We start from the raw sequence: 20,135 nt of genomic DNA on the forward strand, positions 1-20,135 counted from the left end.
TATAATAAAGAACATCTGTATGTTCTTTATTATGTCCATTTTATAATATCATCTCCAAAACTTTATTTCTCCTCTTTTGGACCCATGAAATCTTCAGTGCTCTTCTGTATGTCTGCATCTTGAAAGTCTCAATCCTTCTAATTTAATAGTTATTAATTCTCTTTTTTTTTTCAATTATTATTAATAAGCAGCTAGGTTTCTTTGGCCATTCTGCATATATTTTCCTTATGATTTTGTTTAAAGATTTCTATTGAAGCTTATTTTTTTTATTGTCTTCTTTCACTGAACAAATTTAATATATACTTTAATGTATTGAGACTTAGGTGCTGGTTTAACATGTTTGCTGCCTTGCTCCTTGGGCATAGTTTGTTATCGCACACCAAGCACTTTCACTCCTTCAAGGTCAGTACGAGTAATCTCGTAGCTGCACGATAATCGACATGTGAGTATATTTGTAGTTGGCTTGTGAGGTTCATATACCAACTACAAGTATACTTGTAGTTGGCAGTGAACGTGTTAAGCTTATCTTTGAGTTTAATAAAATGAAAACAGCACAATGAAAAAATAATACGTTTAATGATCCTAATACTTCATCTCTTGTCTTTGTGACATCATCTGGAATACAATACAAAATTGTAATAACACACAAACAATAAATGGAAACTCAGATTAGAAGCCTGAAAACCTAGGAGAGGTATTCTCTGTGGCTAGCTGGTAGCAGCTATGGGTGTTGTGTATGAGGTCTAAGAATCACTTTTTCCCAAACCTTAGAAAGTTTCATGTAACTGTATTTTTAAGAGTCGGTTGCTTTTTTAAATCTTCTGCTGATTCTAGGAAAGGTGCCCAAGGCATTGTCAGCAGAACTGACTGACAGCAGATATTATTTTCTTGATCTCCATGGAGTCACAAGACTCATTGCGGGAGGTCAACACTAGCCACTACAAAGCCTATTGTACCACTCCTTAAAATCATCCACAGTCTGCACATTTATCACCCTCTCAGGCAATGCATTCCATGCTCCTACCGCTCTCCATCCAAAAAAAACTTACTTATCCTTTTTACTTTCCACCACTCTTTTGCAACTTCCAGAGATGGCCCCTTTTCCATGCTCCTTTCCCTTGTTCTGCCATGTGAAAAACCTCGATAGTGTTAATATGACAGTATTAACACTATTAATCATATCCCCTTCCCCCTTTGCCTTCTATCCACCAAACTGCAGTGTGCATATCCTCAGTCTATCCTCATAATCAACGTTATACAGTCCTGATATCATTTTTGTTATCTGTCTTTGCACTTTCTCCAATGTTACTTCATCCCCTTCAAATCCTAGTAACTAGATCTGAGCACAGAAATCCAGATGTATTGTAATTGAAGCTTTGTGGGACCACTACCTTTTATCTCCCCTGGTCAACATCCTTCTTAATATTGTAGTAATTCTCTGAGACAGCTGCACAGCCTTTGCACTATGTCCTCTGAACTTCAAATTTTTATCTACAATCACACCAAGATCCCTTGCATCCTCTACTTCCAGTGTAACTCTGCCAAGTGAATATGAAGCATCCCATTTGTGGATCCCAAATTTTAAAACTGAATTCCCATTCATTTGCCCACCTTTCCAGTTTATTTAAATCCTCTTGAAGAGCCTAAACATCAGCACTGTTTAGGCTCTTCTAATAACCCTCCTAAGCTTCACATCCTCTACAAACAATTGAATATCTCCTGCAGTGCTGTGGCAATGTCATTAATATAAATATTGAACAGTAATTATATTATTTATTATTATTATATGTTATTGCTATTATATGTTAATAATGTTACCATTGAACTAGACAAGGGGAATGGATACACCACGATACTTTTGGATTTTGCTAAGGCTTTTGACAGAATAGACATGGAAGACTGTTGCATAAATTGTAGATTATGGGTTTTGTATGCCAGCAAAGATTGGTTGATTGGTAGAGCCTCTGCTACTAATGGCTAGCAAAAAGTTAAGCAAGTTTGAGCATGGTTAGTAGTTGGAAGGGGTTCAATCATTCGATGCTGTTGGCACACTCTCCCTCGATGAATCTTTAGACTCCCTGGAGGTGTCACATAATAATGAATAATGAATAATAATGAACTAAAACATGCCGGCTTGGATGTCGTCCAGATCAACAAGGCCTGCAATACCAATCGAGCGATTGGGGTTGGATCGAAAAGTGAGATACCGAAAGGAAACAGAAACTGAAACTAACAGAACTATTATCAGTAGGAACATGGAATGTGCAGACACTTTAGATGTCAGGAAAATTAGAATTGCTTCATGAGGAAATGAAGAGATATCGGTTTGTGATATACTAGGATTGGCAGAGATGCGATGGACATCATCAGGAAAGATAAACGGATGTGAAGTAATATCACATCCATTTATCTTTAATATCCATTTATAAGTAAGGTCAGGGCATGACACCAAGCACAAAGCAGGAGTTGGCTTCCTTCTTAACAAAAGAGCTACAAACCAGTCAATGAACAAATCATAGTAGCAAGATTTCAGGCAAAACCATTTAACATATCTGTAGTCCAGATAATATGCACTCACATCTGACAGCACAGATGAGATATTGACTTATTCTACAAAGATCTGACAGAGACAATAGAAATAATATCAAAGCAAGATGTGCTAATTATTGAAGGAGATTGGAATGCCAAAGTCGGAATAGATAATGATGGTTGGGAAAGAGTCATGGGAAAATATGATTTCGGAGAAAGAAATAAACGAGATGAAAAAATGTTACAATTTGCTGTAGACCACGAGATGATCTGTAATACAAGATTCCATCAAAAGGAGTGTAGAAAATGGATGCAGCGATCAAATGATGGGAAAACCAAGAACATGATTGATATGATTACAATTAAAAGAAAATGGATAACATCTGTACAGCAGTGTCGAACTTTTCAAGGAGCAGATATAGACTCAGACCATAATTTAGTGATTGCAAACATCAAGTTGAAATAAAAAATAAAAAATAAATATAAATCCCATTATCAAAAATGAAGAGATACAGCAAAAATAAGTGGAGCAGAAATAGGAAGAAGGTACAGACCAGTGTTAGAAGAGAAACTTAAAAGTGTGGAGAAAGAAAAAAAAATCAATCTAAGAGTGAAAAGAGTAATGAAGGCAACAGAAGATGCAGTTGAAGAAACAGTGCCAGAAGAAGAGAAGATCAAGAAGAAATGGATTAGACAAGAAACACTGAAGTTAGTACAGGAGAAAAGAATGTTGAAGATAAGAAGGAATACATCAGAACAAATAGAGGAGCAATATAGAAGAAAGTGGTGAAAAAAAGCAGTAAGAATGCTAATTATATGAAGAGCCAAAGGCTTCAATTCGGCGACATGACTTATTTAAGTTAAGGGATATTACATCTCATATTGTTTCTTAGCCGAATAAGAAACTCAAAGAGTTTCATGCCGAATATAGAAACTATATAAAGTTCGGCAATTCCAAGCGTAAGCAAATACCTGGATAGTGCAACTGACTCATTTGGTAGTGCAACACTGAGGCAACTCATAGTAATGGTGGAGCAAGCTCCGATCACTATTCTCGGTATTTTTCCCATAATGTGAACTTAGCTCCTAGGAGCTGTATTACTGTTCTACATTATGAGAGAAGGTCACTACCCAGACCGGTTTCAACCTTTATCGAGATCTCATCAGTGAGTAGGTAGACCTAGTTAATACCAAGTTTGTAGCAAACAGAATTACATACCCTACTATGAGAATTGCCAAGAAGGTGTCCTAATAAATTACTAATTATATGAAGAGCCAAAGGCTTCAGTGTGATCGGATCTTGCTCCACCCTTACTATGAGTTGCTTAATGTGTTGCACTACCAAATGGGTCAGTTGCACTATCCAGGTATTTGCTTGCCCTTGGAATCACCGAACTTTATAAAAAATTTCTATATTCGGCATGAAACTCTTTGAGTTTCTTATTCGGCTAAGAAACAATATGGGATGTACCTTAACTTAAAAAAGTGGTAAGAATGGATAAGATGAAATGGTTAGAAGCTCAATGCAATGATTATGGAGAACACAATTGGAAGCATACCTTGCAGACAAGCAAGCAGGATTTAGTAAGGATAGAACTACAATTCAATGGAATAGTACTATGGAGAACATAAAACAAGGGAGGTATACAAAATGATTAGAACCATTAATAGAAAGTGGAAACCAAAACAGACCACAATTAAAAATGAAAAAAGGCAAAGTATTGATGAATAAAGAAAAAATTGTACAGTGTTAGATAAGATACTGTAGAGAGTTATATGAAAAAAAACTAGATTTAGATAGCATTGGGAAACCGACTGAAGAATTGAAGCAGATATCACCACCAAGTAATGAGCATGATATGGACATTTTAAGAGGAGAGGTAGAAAAAGCAATAGGGTGGCTAAAACACAACAAGAAATGATTAAATATGGTGGCGAAAGTAGGGTTACAGAAATGCACCAACTATGTAGTATGATATGGAAAGAAAAGAAAATGCCAGAGGAGTGGGTGAAATCGATATTAGTGATATTATACAAGAAAAGAAATAAGCTAGAATGTAAAAATTATAGAACAATTGCCTTGACAAGTCACCTTGGTAAAATGATGATGATATTGATAGAAAGATTGAGAACACAATTGGAAGCATACCTTGCAGACAAGCAAGCAGGATTTAGTAAGGATAGAACTACAATTCAACAGATTTTGACAATGCGGTTAATAGCAGAGAAAGCTAAAAGAAAAAACCAAAACATATATACTTGATTTGTTGATTTTCAGAAAGCATTTGACAGTATTAACCAGAACGTGACAATAGTAGTTCTGGAATCCTATGGATTTGATAAAAAACTAATAGCAATATTAAAAGATGTTTATCAGAATGCAGTTGCAGCAGTTAGAATAGGTGATGATTTGGGGAAATGGTTTAGAACAAGCAGAGATACTAGACAGGGGGACCCAATATCACCAAGCATTTTCATCGCACATTTAGAAAGAGCAATGGACAAACTGAAGGAAGATGCAAAGGGAATATCTGTATATGGAATGAGAATTAACAATCTGAGATTTGCAGATGACATTGTTATTATTGAAGAAGATGAAAGAGAACTGCAAAAAACACTGAAACTGTTAAATGAGGAATGGAAGAGATTTGGACTTGTTATGAACTTGGAAAAAAACGAAGACAATGGTATTTGGTGAGAAGAACATGAAACAAAAGATACAAGTGGATGGAATTGATATAGAAAATGTATAACAATTCACATATTTGGGAAGTAAAATGACGTGTGATTTGGACTATAAAAAAGAAATATAAAGATCAGGATTGCAAAGGGAAGAACAAATCTGAAGACCATGGATAACATCTGGAAAAGTAAAGTGATCAGCCTGCAAACAAAACTAAAAGTACTGGAAACATGCATCTGTAGCTGTGTACTGTATGGATCTGAAACATGGGTAATAAATAAGGAATTAAGAAAAGGAATTTTGGCATTTGAAAGAACTTGCTACAGGAAGATTCTAAGAACAGGATGGGTACAGAAAATCACAAATGAAAAGCTCTATCGTAAGATACAACCAAAAGAGAATCTAATGCAGAAGATAATAAAACAGAAGCTGCAATTATTTGGACACATCTATAGAATGAGTGAGGACCAGAAGATAAAGACATTTACATTTGGTATTATAGATGGTGTAAACAGAAGAGGTAAACCATACAGAGAATGGACGACCTAAAGGAAGAAGTGGAATGGGTGCACAGAAACTGTGCATTGGACAAAGAAAGGTTGAAGAAGATAGTGAAGGAAGCATTGGACACCAACGGGCAGTGAGCCCATGGTTCATGATGATGACGACAATGTTGATGTCGTCATCATCACACATCTTGAAACTGAAAAGGAACCTTTTCAGTTGCAAGACTTTTATTAGACATCTAAGTTGATGGCACAGTCAGCTCCATAGCGCAATCCCTTAAAACCCGTGGTGAAATTCTATCTTGTCCCCCTGTCATATTGACATTTAGTGTACTCCATATTCGGAATACGTTCTCTACATTTACTTCTAATATTTCATCACTCATTATTCTTCTAGGAATAAAGCCTGCAGTACCAGAATGGAACATTCTAATAAAGTGATCATTAAATAGCTCAACTATGTCATCTATTTTGGTCATCCAATCATATCTCAAGAAAAAAAAAAAAGAAAAAAAAAAAATATATATATATATATATATATATTACAGCCTCCCTCGATGAGTCCTTGACACCTTGGAGGTCTCAGATAATAATAAAAATAATATATTTTATTTTGTTTTATTATTATTTTTTTTTTTATAGAAGAGTGGGAACAGCCAATCAGAGCACTTAAGAGTCAAGATAAGAATTCTAAATGAAATTCCTCATGAAGTTGACTGTCACATCCATTTACCTAAAGATCATTTCCCATCCTGCTCTATTCCTGGTGTGTGTATAAGATTACATATTCTTGCAACCTGTAGTATTATGGACAGACCAGAGGATCTGCAAACATTCATCTTGAAGAAGTTGAGAAATATGTCCACTGTCACAACTGTGGTCAATTAAATCTAGCTGACCATGCTTTTATACCTTGCACAGAATCAGATGAGAAAAACTGTTATACTTAACATAAAATTATATTCTTTATATATGCTTATATACAATTTTATATGCTTGGATCTTTTACCCAAATATAAAGTTGATGCATGAAATTTCTTCATAGCTAGTCTACCTGTGTATAGAGTTTTTGACCTCACATCTGTTGCTTATATTGTTGGGTTGAGATAAATGAAAATATGTGGCTCATCTTCAGCTGATTCCAGTATTTCATCTGTTACAGAAACATCATTTGAGATACACTATAAAAATAAGAACAGCCATAGATAAAGATGCCTTCTGGAAAAATAAAGATCTGCTCAGAAGTTCTGTGGGTATTGAGACAAAGAAAAGAATGATAAGAACATTAGTGTGGCCAGTTTTCACATATGGAAGTGAGATCTGGATATTCAAGAAGAGAGTAAGACAACAGATAATGGCCTTTGAAATGTGGTGCTATAGGAGAGCTCTAAAAATCTCATGGACAGAACATGTGACAAATACAGGTGTCTGACAGAGAATGAGAACACATAGATCTTTATTACAGGAAATAATCCAGAGAAAGATGAAATTGGTAGACTGAGAGGTTCAGCAGGACAGAGGATACTAATAGTTTTAGAAGGAAAAATTATGGGAAAAGGATCAAGAGGCAAAAAAACGAAGGACATGGCTTGAAGATATAAGATCATGGACAGGATCACATGACTATGCAGAAACAAAAAGGAAAGCCACCAACAGAGAGAACTGGAAGGACATAGTGCTGCGCCCTCTCATTGAAGAAGCTACATGAAGAAGAAGAAGATAGCACACACACACACACACAAACAATAAGTCGGTAGATGTTAAACTAGAAGCCCAAAGACTTAAGAGGGGCACTCCTCTTATAGGTAATGGTAGCCAGCCTTGGCTATTGGCCAGGAGGTCTATAAATTAAATTGTTTCCAAAACTTAAGAAGCTTCACACAACCATATTTAAATATTAAGATTTGGTTGTTGTTGTTTTTTAAGTATGCTACTTATTCAGAAAAAAAGAAAAGAAAAAGACTTAAGTTGAAGTTTTATTTGCTGTGGGGAAGCAAAGAAATTTTTTTCTTGTAGAAAGTTTGACTGTTGTGTTGCAAAGTTATTTGACAAGAAATTATATTCTTGTTTTAATCCTTTACTCAAGCAAAAGCAAAGTTTCCATGTGAATATCTTCATTACTGGTCTACTTGTATATAGAGACATATTGCTTTAGGCCCATAATTGAAAAATATTATGGGAAGAGTCGCTACCCAGATGGTTTCAACCATCATCGTGAGGGCTCATCAATAACTTTGTTTCTTATGCTTCATTATAGGATTCAAACAATATAATTTCTTGATGAAAAGCCAAACGGCTATTTTTTTCTGGCGAGGTTGATATAAGTTAAGGGGATAAAAATTCCTTATTGTTTTTCAGCCAGTAAGCGAAACTAAGATCGAAAACTACGATCTGTAACGTTTCATGCCGACGAACTGTCAGCATATCCAGGCGTAAGTGACCACTTGGTAGTGCCATACCACGGCAACTTGTTGCAAAGGTGGAGCAAGCTCCCTCACTGTTCTTGATATTTTCTCATAATGTAAAACACACAGCTCTTAAGAGATGTAGTACTTTTTCATTATGAGGAGAGGTCACTACCCAGACCAGTTTCAACCTTTTTTTTTGAGGTCTCATCAGTGAGTAGCTAGACCTACTCACTGATGAGACCTCTGAAAAACTGTAAGACTGAAAAACAATAAGGGATTTTTATCCCCTTAACTTATAATATAATTTCTTGTCAAGTATAATATATTTTGGAACCCAGTGGTAAAACTTTCTACAATTATCTTTGATATGGACATTTAATAATATGGTGATATACCATTATAAATAAGAATATAATATAATATAAATACTTGATATAGAAAATATGAATTCCATTAATTTAACCTTGATATCTCTCTGAGTCTAGCTCCTTCTGATGAGATCTCAATAAAGTAGAACAGGTTCGTTTTTTTGCAATATCCCCACCTGTCAACAATAGTTTTATGGAATTGTGATTTTTATAATTCTTCTTCTTCTGCAGCTTGTCTCACTTAAGTGGGGTCGCTGTTTAATAATGAGTCTCCTCCACATCCTACTGTCTTGGGCTGTCACCACATCCAAGTTCTTCATCCTCAAGTCCTCTTCTACCAGCTCCCTCCATCTCTTCTTTGGCCGCCCACGCCTCCTCCTTCCTTGCACATCCATCTGCATGACCTTTCTTCCCACATATTCGTCCTCCTTCCTCATCACATGACCAAACCATATCAACCTTGCTTCCTGCATCTTCGCTTCTAAGTTCGTAACTTTCACTGTTCCCTTCACATAGTCATTTCACAGATGATCCTTTCTGGTCACACTGCACATCCACCTAAGCATTCTCATCTCTGCTACCTCCATCCTGCTGATGTTATTTTTCCTCAGGGCCACAGTTTCCATAGCATATGTCATAGCTGGCCTCACTACTGTCCTATAGATTTTGCCTTTCAGATTGATCAGCACCTTCTTATCGCATAGCACTCCAGCCATCTCTCTCCAGTTCCTCCAACCTGCTTGTATCCTGCATCCCACTTCCTTCTCAGCCCCTCCATCTTCTTCTACTGTTGAACCTAAGTATTTAAAGTCCCTCACCTTCCTGGTGACATTTCCTTCCAGCTCCAGATCTGTCTCCTGGCTGCCATCCACTTTGAAACACATATACTCTGTCTTACTTCTGCTCAGTCCCATACCTCTCTCTTCCAGTACTTTCCTCCATCTTTCCAGTTTAGCTGCCACTTCTTCTCTTGAATCTGCACACAGCAAAATGTCATCTGCATACAACATTGTCCAAGGCGTGTCGTCTCTCACCTCCTCTGTCACCACCTGCCTGGGTACCAGTCGTCTCTGGATTTTAGTTTCAACTGTTTTTTTGTTTTGTTTTGTTTTTCAGTTGCATGAAACTGGTGAAAAAGGAAAAAAATCATAATTTTTATACTATTTATCATAATATAGTCTTAGGGACTACGTTATGCTATAAAGGATCTGAGGTGTTTTTCTATCTCTCCTACTATCTAGCTGTCTTTTCTTCATTAAATTAAAAATGCCAAGAAATTATATTCCTGGTTTTATCCTTTATCCAAGTGTAATCAAACAAAGTTTGCATGTGAAGTCACTTTACAACTGGACTACTTGTATATAGAGGCTAATGTCTTCACATCAATTGCCTTAGTATCCCATAATGCAAATCACATATCCTTATAGACATGTATAATGTTATGCATTATGGGAAGGGCTGCTATTCAGACTGATTTCAGTCTTTATTGAGGTCTCATCAGTGGGAGCCAACCCAGAAGCATTACCAAGGTTGAAGTAATGCAGAAGTCATATTTCCATATACAAGTAGTCAAAAGGTGTTACACCTTCTTACTAAAATACTTTGGAATATAGATGTTGAGAATTTGTCTTTTCTTTCTTCTAATGCTGTCAGGCTCTCTTGCATTCCATAATTGGGTGGGTAGTTAATCTTCCCATATTATTTTTGAATTATGAGACTGAAGCAACTGATATGAACTGAATAACCTGTATATACAAGTAGACCAGTAGTGAAGATATTCACATGCAAACTTTGTTTGCTTTTGCTTGAATAAAGGATTAAACAAGAGTATAATTTCTTGTCAGGAAACTTTGTAACCCACTAGTCATGCTTTCTATAGGAAAAAAAAATACTGTGCTTCACCACGGCAAATACAAACTTGTAAATCTTTTTAAATAAACAGCAGACTTAAAAAAAAAAAAAATCTTAATGTTTAAATATGGTTGTGTGAAGCTTTCTAAGATTTAGAAACAGCAATTTACAGACCTCTTGGCCAGTAGCCAAGGCTGGCTACTATTACCTATAAGAGGAGTGCCTCTCTTAAGTTTTTGAGTTTCTAGTTTAATATCTTCCACTTACTGTCTGTGGGTGCTGTAACAATTTATAATACATCCCATTTGTGACAGATGAAATGTTGAAGCTGAAGATGAATTATACTTTAGTTAATCAAGTGTTTTCTTCTCTGATGAGTTTTTTTTTGTGGGGGGGAAGGGGGCTATAGGTCGCATTGCATCTTTAACAGTATCCTTGAAATTTTTTCATTCTTTTTTTATCTTTTGTTTGTTATTATTTTGCATTTCATTTTTCTAAATGAAACTTTTTGATGTGTTTAAAAAAAAAACATGCTTATTTCTAGTTCAGTTATTCTTAGTAGTTGGAATTCAGAGATGAGTTTCTTAATTTCTGCACTTGTGTTTTTTTTCAGTATTACATTTAATTGGGAAAGAAATGGAGTATGGTGCAAATCTATATCTGCTTTTTTTCAGTATTTCATTTAATTTGGAAAGAAATGGAGTATGGTGTAAATCTATATCTGCTCCTGAATATTTTTGCACAATAGTATTTCATTTTTTTCCCCTGATCATTTTATGATTGATCTGGTTTTGTATTTGGGCTTTCCCATATATATACAAAGGTGGTCTGAAAAATTCTCTACCTAACAATGAAAAAACAAATTTATAATTTCACAATTATTTTTATTTTTCAAATAATCTCCTTTATGACTAATACATTTATTCCAGTGATGCTCCAGTGCCATTATCCCATCCCTGTAGTGGTTCGCAGTAAGATCTGCAAAATACCCCTCTACAGCTGCAATCACCTCTTGATTCAAAGAAAAACGCTGACCAGCGAGGAAGAGTTTTATTTTTGGGAAGAGATTGAAGTCAGAGGGAGCCAAATCTGGGGAATAGGATGGATGCTCTGACAATTCATAGTGCAGATCCCTTAATTTTCCCATTGCCAAAACACTTTTCTGGGCAGGTGCATTGTCCTGATGAAAGATGATTATTTTCTTCTGCAAACTGGATCTTTTCTCACGAATTTTTTTGTCTAATCTACTTAAAAGATTGAATAATATTCCCTGGTTATTGTTTTACCCTTTTCAAGATAATTAATAAACAAAATGCCTTTAGCATCCCAAAACACCAATGTCATGACCTTTCCTGCTGATGGAACTGACTTTATTTTCTTTAGCGCTGAACAACTGGCTTCTGTTCACTGTTTTGACTGCTGTTTGGATTCCGGTGAATCCAAGTCTCATCCACGGTAATAAATCAAAGCACAAAATCAGTTCTATTCTTTTTAAAACGCTCCAAGCACTGTTCAGAGATTTTCATGCAAGTGCATTTTTGATCTGCTGTGAGCAAACGTGGCACCCATCTTGCACAAAGCTTTTTTATATGCAATTCTTCATGCAAAATATATCTTACATGTTCTTTTGAAATGCCTATAGTCTCAGCAATTTCATGCACTTTGACTCACCAGTCATCCAATATCATATCGTGCACTTGGTCAATGATTTCTGATGTTGTTACACTTTTTGGATGTCCTTCACGTGGATCATCTTCAGGGCTGGTACGACCATGTTTAAACTCGGCAGCCCATTTCTTAAATGTTGAAAACGAAGGAGAAGAGTGCCCATAAACTTTTATGAACTTCAAATGAATTTCTTTTACAAAGAATTTTATAACTGCATGATACTCAATTTTATCCATTTCAAGGGATACAGACAACACTTTTGCTTCAGAGAGTTGTATAAAACAAACTTCTCGACAGAATGACTTGCAATTTCACATGGATGCTTATGACAGATGTACCAACTTAAAAAAAAAAATCTTGCTGATAGTGTTGCTTTCTATGTTGGATGCCAAGAACTTTTCTGATCATCCTTGTATACTCAGCTTGCTTTCTGGTTGCTGAAAAAAGGTAATTATTATTTTTTTTTAATCAGATTATTTTGCTCATAAAACTCAGTTAGCCTTGCATCTGTTATTCATATCAACAAGTTCAAAGCTACTCATTATTGGGGATAGTCTTCTTCCTTTGAATCAAAATTTTGTTTTTAAGTTTTCCATATATCTTTTTATACCGTCTTATGGAACTCTTCATCTCTTTTTCTCTGAGTAGGAGCATATATCTGGAGATAACTAATATTGGAACCTTTTAAGTTTTAGATATGCAGTTTTTATTTTAATTCTGTAATTTACAGGTCATTATCCAAAAATAAATTGGGAAATTCTTTTTTTTGATCACCTTTATATGCACCCTCATCTTCTTAATAGATAAAGTTACTACTTTAAGTTTTTTTTTTTTTTTCTTACCAAACATGCCAGCCTGGTTGGCCGAGTGGTTAGCATATCTGCTCTCCAGCCAAAAGGCTGCGGGTTCTAATCCCACTGTGGGCATGGATGTTTGTGGTTGTCTGTGAAAATGCTAGTGGTGGCCGGTGGTAGATGGCATTGGTGTAGATGATGAAAGTAGATCAGTTCATTCTGGAGACTGAGAGTTGTGGAGTAGGTGCCCTCCTTCGATGAGTCTTTGGACTCCCAGGAGGTGTCATGTAATAATAATAATAATAAACATTCTAGAATATTTGCCAGACACAGCTTCTCTTCATTCAGTTATATAGATACTGTCTAAAACAAGAATGTTGTTTCAGTATGGAAAATGCATACAGTAGGAAAAGCTGAATGTACATTTATCCTTTATAGCAGACTGGCTGTTTTTATCCTTTCTACAGAAGTTTTAATTGTGGCTCTGAGGTTGTGTTTATTGAAAATCCTAAAGCATTTTTAAATTAAGGTGAGAAACTGCTATTACAGTCAGTCTTGTTGCAGTTTATTTTATAGCTTATAATTTAAGAATGTTTTAAATGAAAAGTCTTATATATAAAACCAGTTTAATTTCTTCTGCTATAACTCCTTTAAAAAAAGGAGTTACAGTAGAAGAAATCAAATCTACAAGAAAGAAAAAATACTTTGCTCTCCTGTACCAGAAATGAAATTAAATAAGTCAAATCTTCACCCTGTAATAGGGCATCACTCTCCTATTACAAGGTGGAGTTGGCTTGAAGGCAAGGGACACTTTCTGCAGATGCCTCAACCACAGTAATTTAAAAAATTTCTTGGAGAGCTTGTGCTTCAGCAAGTTAATTACAGTTTTGTTTTAGACATAATCTGGAAAATAAAGAGCAGGTAAGGTACAACTCCTTCTCTTCATAGATCGTGCAATAGATAGGTTCCAATACCCATATTCCTCAAAAGTAAGAACAAAAACATTACCAATAGTTTAGTTTCATTCCTCCCTTTTTTTTTTCTTTTTTTTTAAGTATGCTCCTGATTTTCATGGCAAAGTAAGAAAACATTTGCTAGGGAAAAATGCTGCTTTTCCCCTAGCAAATGTAAGCACGAATGACATCTGTTATTAAGTATGTAAATATTTTTTTCCTATCTTCCATGAGTCATCTGCTTATTCTTTTTGACATCTTCGGAAAGGAAAGACTATGAAGAGCACTGCAAAAAGCAGTTTTCATTTTTTTTTCCCCAACTCCTAGAAAATCCAAAGAATTTCTTGGATTTGGGAAAACTACCCTGCGATTCTGATGAGCTAACTGTCTGTGTAAGATGGTTACAAATATAGCCAGTAATCTCTTATAGTCCTTAAAACCAGTTCACTTAAATTCAGTATAGTAAGGGATAATATGATAAAGGATTTTTTCCTTTTAGTTTGATTAATAACTTCTTTTCATAGTCTGAATAAAAATACAGGAAGAAACATTAACTTCACACCATGAATTTTATACAAAAAATGTAGTTCTTTGGAAATAAATTTTTATTGTTTAAAATTTTTTTCACATTAGAATTATTAATACTGACTTTTGAAGTTTTTGCATTATTCATAAAAATTACAGAACTTTGATACTATCAGCTATATAATTAAGGTTTTTTAAAGCTGCAGACATTGTTTACAGATACTTAAAATATGTTCAAGGAAGACTTGAGAGCTGTGCTGCTGATGAATCAAGTGTAATTGTATGGTAGGTTTGAATTTAGAATTTTTTTTTATTAGTATAAATAATAGTAATAATAAAATTCATTAACATAAGTAGAATAACACTTGAATGACTTTCCATTATATTCTTCCTCAGAACTTCCACAACTAGATGTCCATTTTACAAAATCAGTTTGCTGATTTTACAAAAATTTGATTGTAGATTTGATTTGATTCTACAAAATCAATTCAGTATTGTAACATAACATCTAACAAAACTGTATTCTTTTGAAGAGTAATATAGTGTAGGAATTTGCAAATTAAGCAGAACGATAGCTATCAGGTGTATATATACCCTTGCATTGGGATGATAATCTGATTCCAAAGAGAAGCATACTTATATTCACTATCTCTAAGCTAGAACATTTTTCTGTGTAAAGTACTTTAATTGGCTTCCTGACTTAAGGAAGATACATGTTCTTGATCATATATCTTGATCTGTACCAACTTTCATCATACAACTACTATGAAAACACCTAACAGAAAATACATAAAGCATAAAAAAAAAAAAAAAAGTCTATTAGAAAGTAAAGTGAATATATGAAGGAGGGGATTCATCTGTTACTGAATAGGGAACAACATGACTTTTTAGGATGGTTTATGGTGCACTGCCCAATTGTGAGAACATTATTCTTGGTTTGGGTGGATTTGGGAATTTATACAGTGCTTAGCATAGCAGTAGGATAGGTCAGAATTACTCATATTTATTATGTATTTGCTACACATATTACCATGAGAGTTAATTAGATTCTCACGGCACAACAAGTAAAAGGAGACAAAATATTACAATATTTTGACTCCAGTTCTAAGCAGTTTTCAAGGTTGGAGTAATCATTTCTCTGTGCTGTATATTTCAATAAACTTAATTATGAGTTTAAACTAGCACTTAGTCTTAATACCTGTGTTGTAATATTAACAGGTGAGTAGGAATATTAAGCAAATGCAAAGAAGATTAATTATTGTGATGCAGTACATAACTAATAATGGATCCTCTTTATGCATTTATTGTTGGAATACTTCAGATCCAAAGTACTGCAGGATCTAACATTATTTTTAAACATTACATGAAACCTGAATTCCTGTTGATAGAGGACCAAACATGCACTCTTTCAAACCTATTTAGTCCTCCAATAAACAGCAATGATCTAACTCTGCGTGATGAAATTAAAATTCATTTGCCCTAAAGATATTCATGACCATCATGTCAGTGGTGGGATTCAGACCAAGGGCTCTTTGGTTGGAGAGTAAATATTCTTATCCTCTCAGCCAGCCAAATAGATTGCATAGATTCAGGATTTTAGGAATTACACCAAGGCAGCTGTTATTAAGCATATTCTGCAATGCCCTAATTGCATATATGTGTAGATAATCTCACTGAATATGTTAGACAGTTGTCTTCATTATAAATGTAGCTCAGTTCATGAAATGAGTGATGTCACATGCATGATTAAACTTGATTTTCTTCTCCCTTTTAAGGCCCACCCTTAGGATATTCACTTCCTTGGATATTATCCTAAGACCCCCATGGACTCATCTAGGAGGTCCCTTTTATCATACACACAGCTTATCATACCATGCCTTAAACACATTCAAATTCTATGCATGCACCATGCTCTCAGGCAATGCATTCCAATCATTCACAGCTATCTGTGCAAAAAACTCGATCTCACTGACCTCTTCCACCATTTCATGAAAAACCTCTTCAAAGTTAATTCTATAACAACACCCTTACCAACTTGTACATCTCTATCATATCAACCTTCTTCCTCCTATCCACTAGACTCTGTAAGTTGCATCTTCTCAACCTTTCCTCATATTTAGCATTCCAGAGATCAGAAACTAGCTTAGTTGCCTCTGGACACTTTCCAACATCTCTTCATCCTTTTGATTTGGTCACCAGGTGACCAAATCTGTGCACAGTAGTCCATATGTGGCCTAATCAGAGCCTTATACAATGGAACTAGAATCTCATTACTTCTACAAGACAGTGTCCTCCACATCATTTTGCCATAATTTCATTGTGTTGTCCCCACAATTTTGGCAATATGTAATCTAAATTTTAGACTCTTATCTGCCATTATCCCAAGATCTCTATTTCCTCCACCTATAACAATATATTCCCACCAACAGTAAATTCCACATCCCATCTTTGTTTTCCAAATTTTAAAATTTACAATTCACACCATTGAACTGGTATCTCCACTCCCATGCCCATTCACTCGATCTATTCATCTTCTTGTAAGGCTACAACATCTGCTCTACTCTGCATAGTTCTTCCAAACTTTGCATCATCTGTGAAAAACTGCATATCCCCATTAAAATCTTCTCTAATATGATTAACATATAGGTTAAACAGTATTGACCCTAAAACAGATCCCAGACACACCACTAGTGACTTTCCTCTTCTGGGATATTGATCCCCATACACATCATCATCAAATTCCTGATATATACCCTCAAGGGGTGTGCATGATATGATAGTACTACATGAAACTTACATCAATACTAACTTCCTATCTACAATTTTCCTCTAAATCAATCTGTTACCTGTCAAGACTCCAACATTATCAGATCTTATATTTCTGTCTTCTGAAGCACTTTTTACTGTGTCATTCCACCTATATCTTAGTCTTCCTCTGGGTCTTTTTCCTACAAACCTGGGAGAACATTTGTTTTGCTAATCTTTCCTCTCCCATTCTGTTCTGCTAACACATTCCTGGATGCTAACAATCTCAAGTTTTTTCCTAATATCCTTGTTTTTAATATGATATTGCCATTGATGTCATCTGTTCACATCCCTAATCTTTCTCAGGACTCTCATATCTGCGGTCTTTGGTCAAGTGTTTTATTTCTAACCCAGCGCTCAGATCCATAAGTTAAAATTGGTTTGAACACTGTCTTGTATACAGCTAATTTAGCGTTTTGACTAATTTCTGCCTTATTCCATATCTCTCTTGTTCCATATATCGTCAAGTCTCACAGCCTTATTAATATCAAGTTCCCTATATACTTCTTCCTCACTCACAGTCAGTCTCTTCTCCTCATTATCCACTGTTTTCAAACTCCATGTTATCACATTCACAAGGATGAAAGACATTTATGAACTGCTCATTAAATATCTCAATTATATTGTCTGCAGCAGTTGTCTTTATACCATTTTCTCTGGTGAATGTCATCCTACCATAATCATTCTTTTTTTTGCTTGTTACATATCAAAAGAACTCAATAAGAGTTTTTTTTTTTTTTTCTTCATTAGCTGACTGCTGCTCTGACTGAACTTAACTTTTACTACCCTTACCAACCGAGTCACCCTCCTTGCCTGCTCTTTGTATTCCTCATGGAATTGATTATGCTTTTTTCTCTGTACTGCATTTTTAATCTCTTCATTTATCCATTTCATACTTACCTTATTTAACCTTCTGACCTTTGGAATACATTTAGACATTGCTTCTACTAGGTAGTTCTTGAATATCACCCAAACAGCATTGATCTCTTTTCCACCTAACTCCTCATTCAATGCTACAGTTGCAAGCTATCTCTCGAGCTTCTCATAATCACCAATTTTTAATTAGTGTATTAGCTTTAGGAGACCTTGGAAAGTTGTGAAAATAGCATAACATTGATATAAGATCTTATTATTCATTAACATGACAGGTGAAGAATCTCTCACTCCTGTTGAACATCTTTTCTTGCCAGAAGTAGAGTATTATAGATGTCGTCTTTATGCTTTTTCAAATATAAGTGCCCTCAGATATATAACAACATTATGGCCTAGTTAGTGGGGCTCTCTCTCCCTCCAACAATTATTGCCAGTTTAAGGAAAGATTGGAGGAACTACTATCCCACACCAATTTTAAGCATGTTATTTTCTAATATGTTGATATCATAGTTAGCTAGAATTAACCACCCTACCAGTTACAACATGTATCTGTTGACTAAAACATGTACATGAAGTGTGCAGTAATAAGCTAAGATGATCAAAAATTACTCCATTTTTATATGAAGATATTTGGCTATGAAATTATATTTTATGACTTTTGAAAGGAAAATACAGATTATTCAAAATGAAGGAGCAGGTTATACTTATTTGCGAAATTTTTATTTCCAATGATACAAACACGTGTTATACATCGCCTGATAGAAAAACTATGAGAGTTTACTTTTCTCCACATTCTAGTACCAGGTTCTTGCTTTTAGTGCATGCTGTAAGTGCTTGAAACAAGCAGATCCTTCAGTCACTTGCTAAAAGAGTTAACAAAAATGGCGTCTCCACAGAAGAAATCATTTGTGCATTATCAAATTTGCAAAATGTAATTTAGTAATCATTGTTCAACATAAATTCTGCCCTCGATTTAAGAAAGGACCTCCTTGTCATAAGCAGATTTACTCATGTCACAAAAAATTTCAAAGAGCAGAATGCATCTGTAAAGGAGAAAGTCCAGGTCATCCACGTGTTTCCAAAGTTAATGTTGAAAGAATCTGGCAAACATTCATGTGCAGCCCAAGAAAATCCACAAGCTGTGCAAGCAAGTAATTAAGAATTCTTCAAATAGTGGTATTGCATGTTCTCAGGAAATGATTGCATATTAAAGGCTAGAAGTTTCAGTTAATGCAGGCACTACATCCTGGGGACAAAGAAAAAAGGTTAGACTTTTGTATAAAAATGTTGGATGACATGAAGGACAGTGCCTTTATAGCATAGCTCATTTTTTCTGATGAATCAACTTTTTGCTTAAATGGTGAAGCGAATCATTGCAGTGTGAGAATATGTGGGGAGAGAACATCCATATGCAAATCTTGAACATGAAAGAAACCAAATGTGAACATGTTTTGTGCCATTTCTTGCAGGAAAATTTATGGGCCTTTTTTCTCAAACAAAAAAAAAAAAGGCCCTCTTTTTATTTTTCCAGAGAGCTTATGCGAAAACACTCACTGGCATTCACAAGTTGCCTTAGTGTAGACTACTTAAAAGACATAGGTTGCATTTGAGAGATTGTCATCATAAAGTACATTTGTCATTTAATCAGTGCTGGAGCATATAAGAACATATTATGAAATAACAGATTTCCTCTTTTGACCAGATAATGCTTGAATTTGTTTGATTTTACAATAGATGTGGAGCTTCATAACAATCTATAATCTAATAATTTCAGTTTAATCTTTTTTTAAAAAAATACTCAGTTCATTATAAAATCTACTGCTCCTGTAACAGATCCTACATAAGGAAACCTGGCTGAAATTATGAAGTCTGAAAGATTGAACATCATAGTAATGTGGCTTATAAGAGGAGAAAAATCAGGACGTCACATCTCTCAACCATTTCATGAACTAAACCACACTTTTGATAGGCTTTATTTAGAAGAAAATTTGTTAGCATATTATTTTAAAGAATTTAGTGAACAATCTGCTTACATGGACTCTGGATAAGAGTGTCTAATTTTACAAGATGTTTGGAAATTGCTAATTAAATCTTGTATTTTTATTCTAAACCAGGGATCGGCAACCTTTTCAGACTCGCAGGCCACATTTAACTTTTATTTTTAATAATCAG

At 35.0% G+C, this 20,135-nt stretch overlaps 1 protein-coding gene across 6 annotated transcripts in view; it reads left to right on the plus strand.

Annotated features, from left to right (window-relative positions):
- The window catches only part of Cog1 (conserved oligomeric Golgi complex subunit 1), a 580,539-nt gene that overhangs the window by 319,111 nt on the left and 241,293 nt on the right, over nt 1–20,135 (plus strand). For all 6 annotated transcript variants that reach the window (XR_016549365.1, XM_090403917.1, XM_090403919.1 and 3 more), the window contains exon 20: nt 14,505–14,570. Coding sequence is in view for 5 of the 6 variants with exons in the window: in XM_090403917.1 (XP_090260043.1) it covers nt 14,505–14,570 (66 nt within the window). In the remaining variant the exon portion in view is untranslated. The remainder of the gene's footprint in view (nt 1–14,504; nt 14,571–20,135) is intronic.

The sequence above is a fragment of the Typopeltis vanoorti genome, chromosome 14 (genome assembly GCF_054136105.1).
Source record: "Typopeltis vanoorti isolate ZY-2024b chromosome 14, IOZ_Tvanoo_1.0, whole genome shotgun sequence".
Classification (NCBI taxonomy): domain Eukaryota; kingdom Metazoa; phylum Arthropoda; class Arachnida; order Uropygi; family Thelyphonidae; genus Typopeltis; species Typopeltis vanoorti.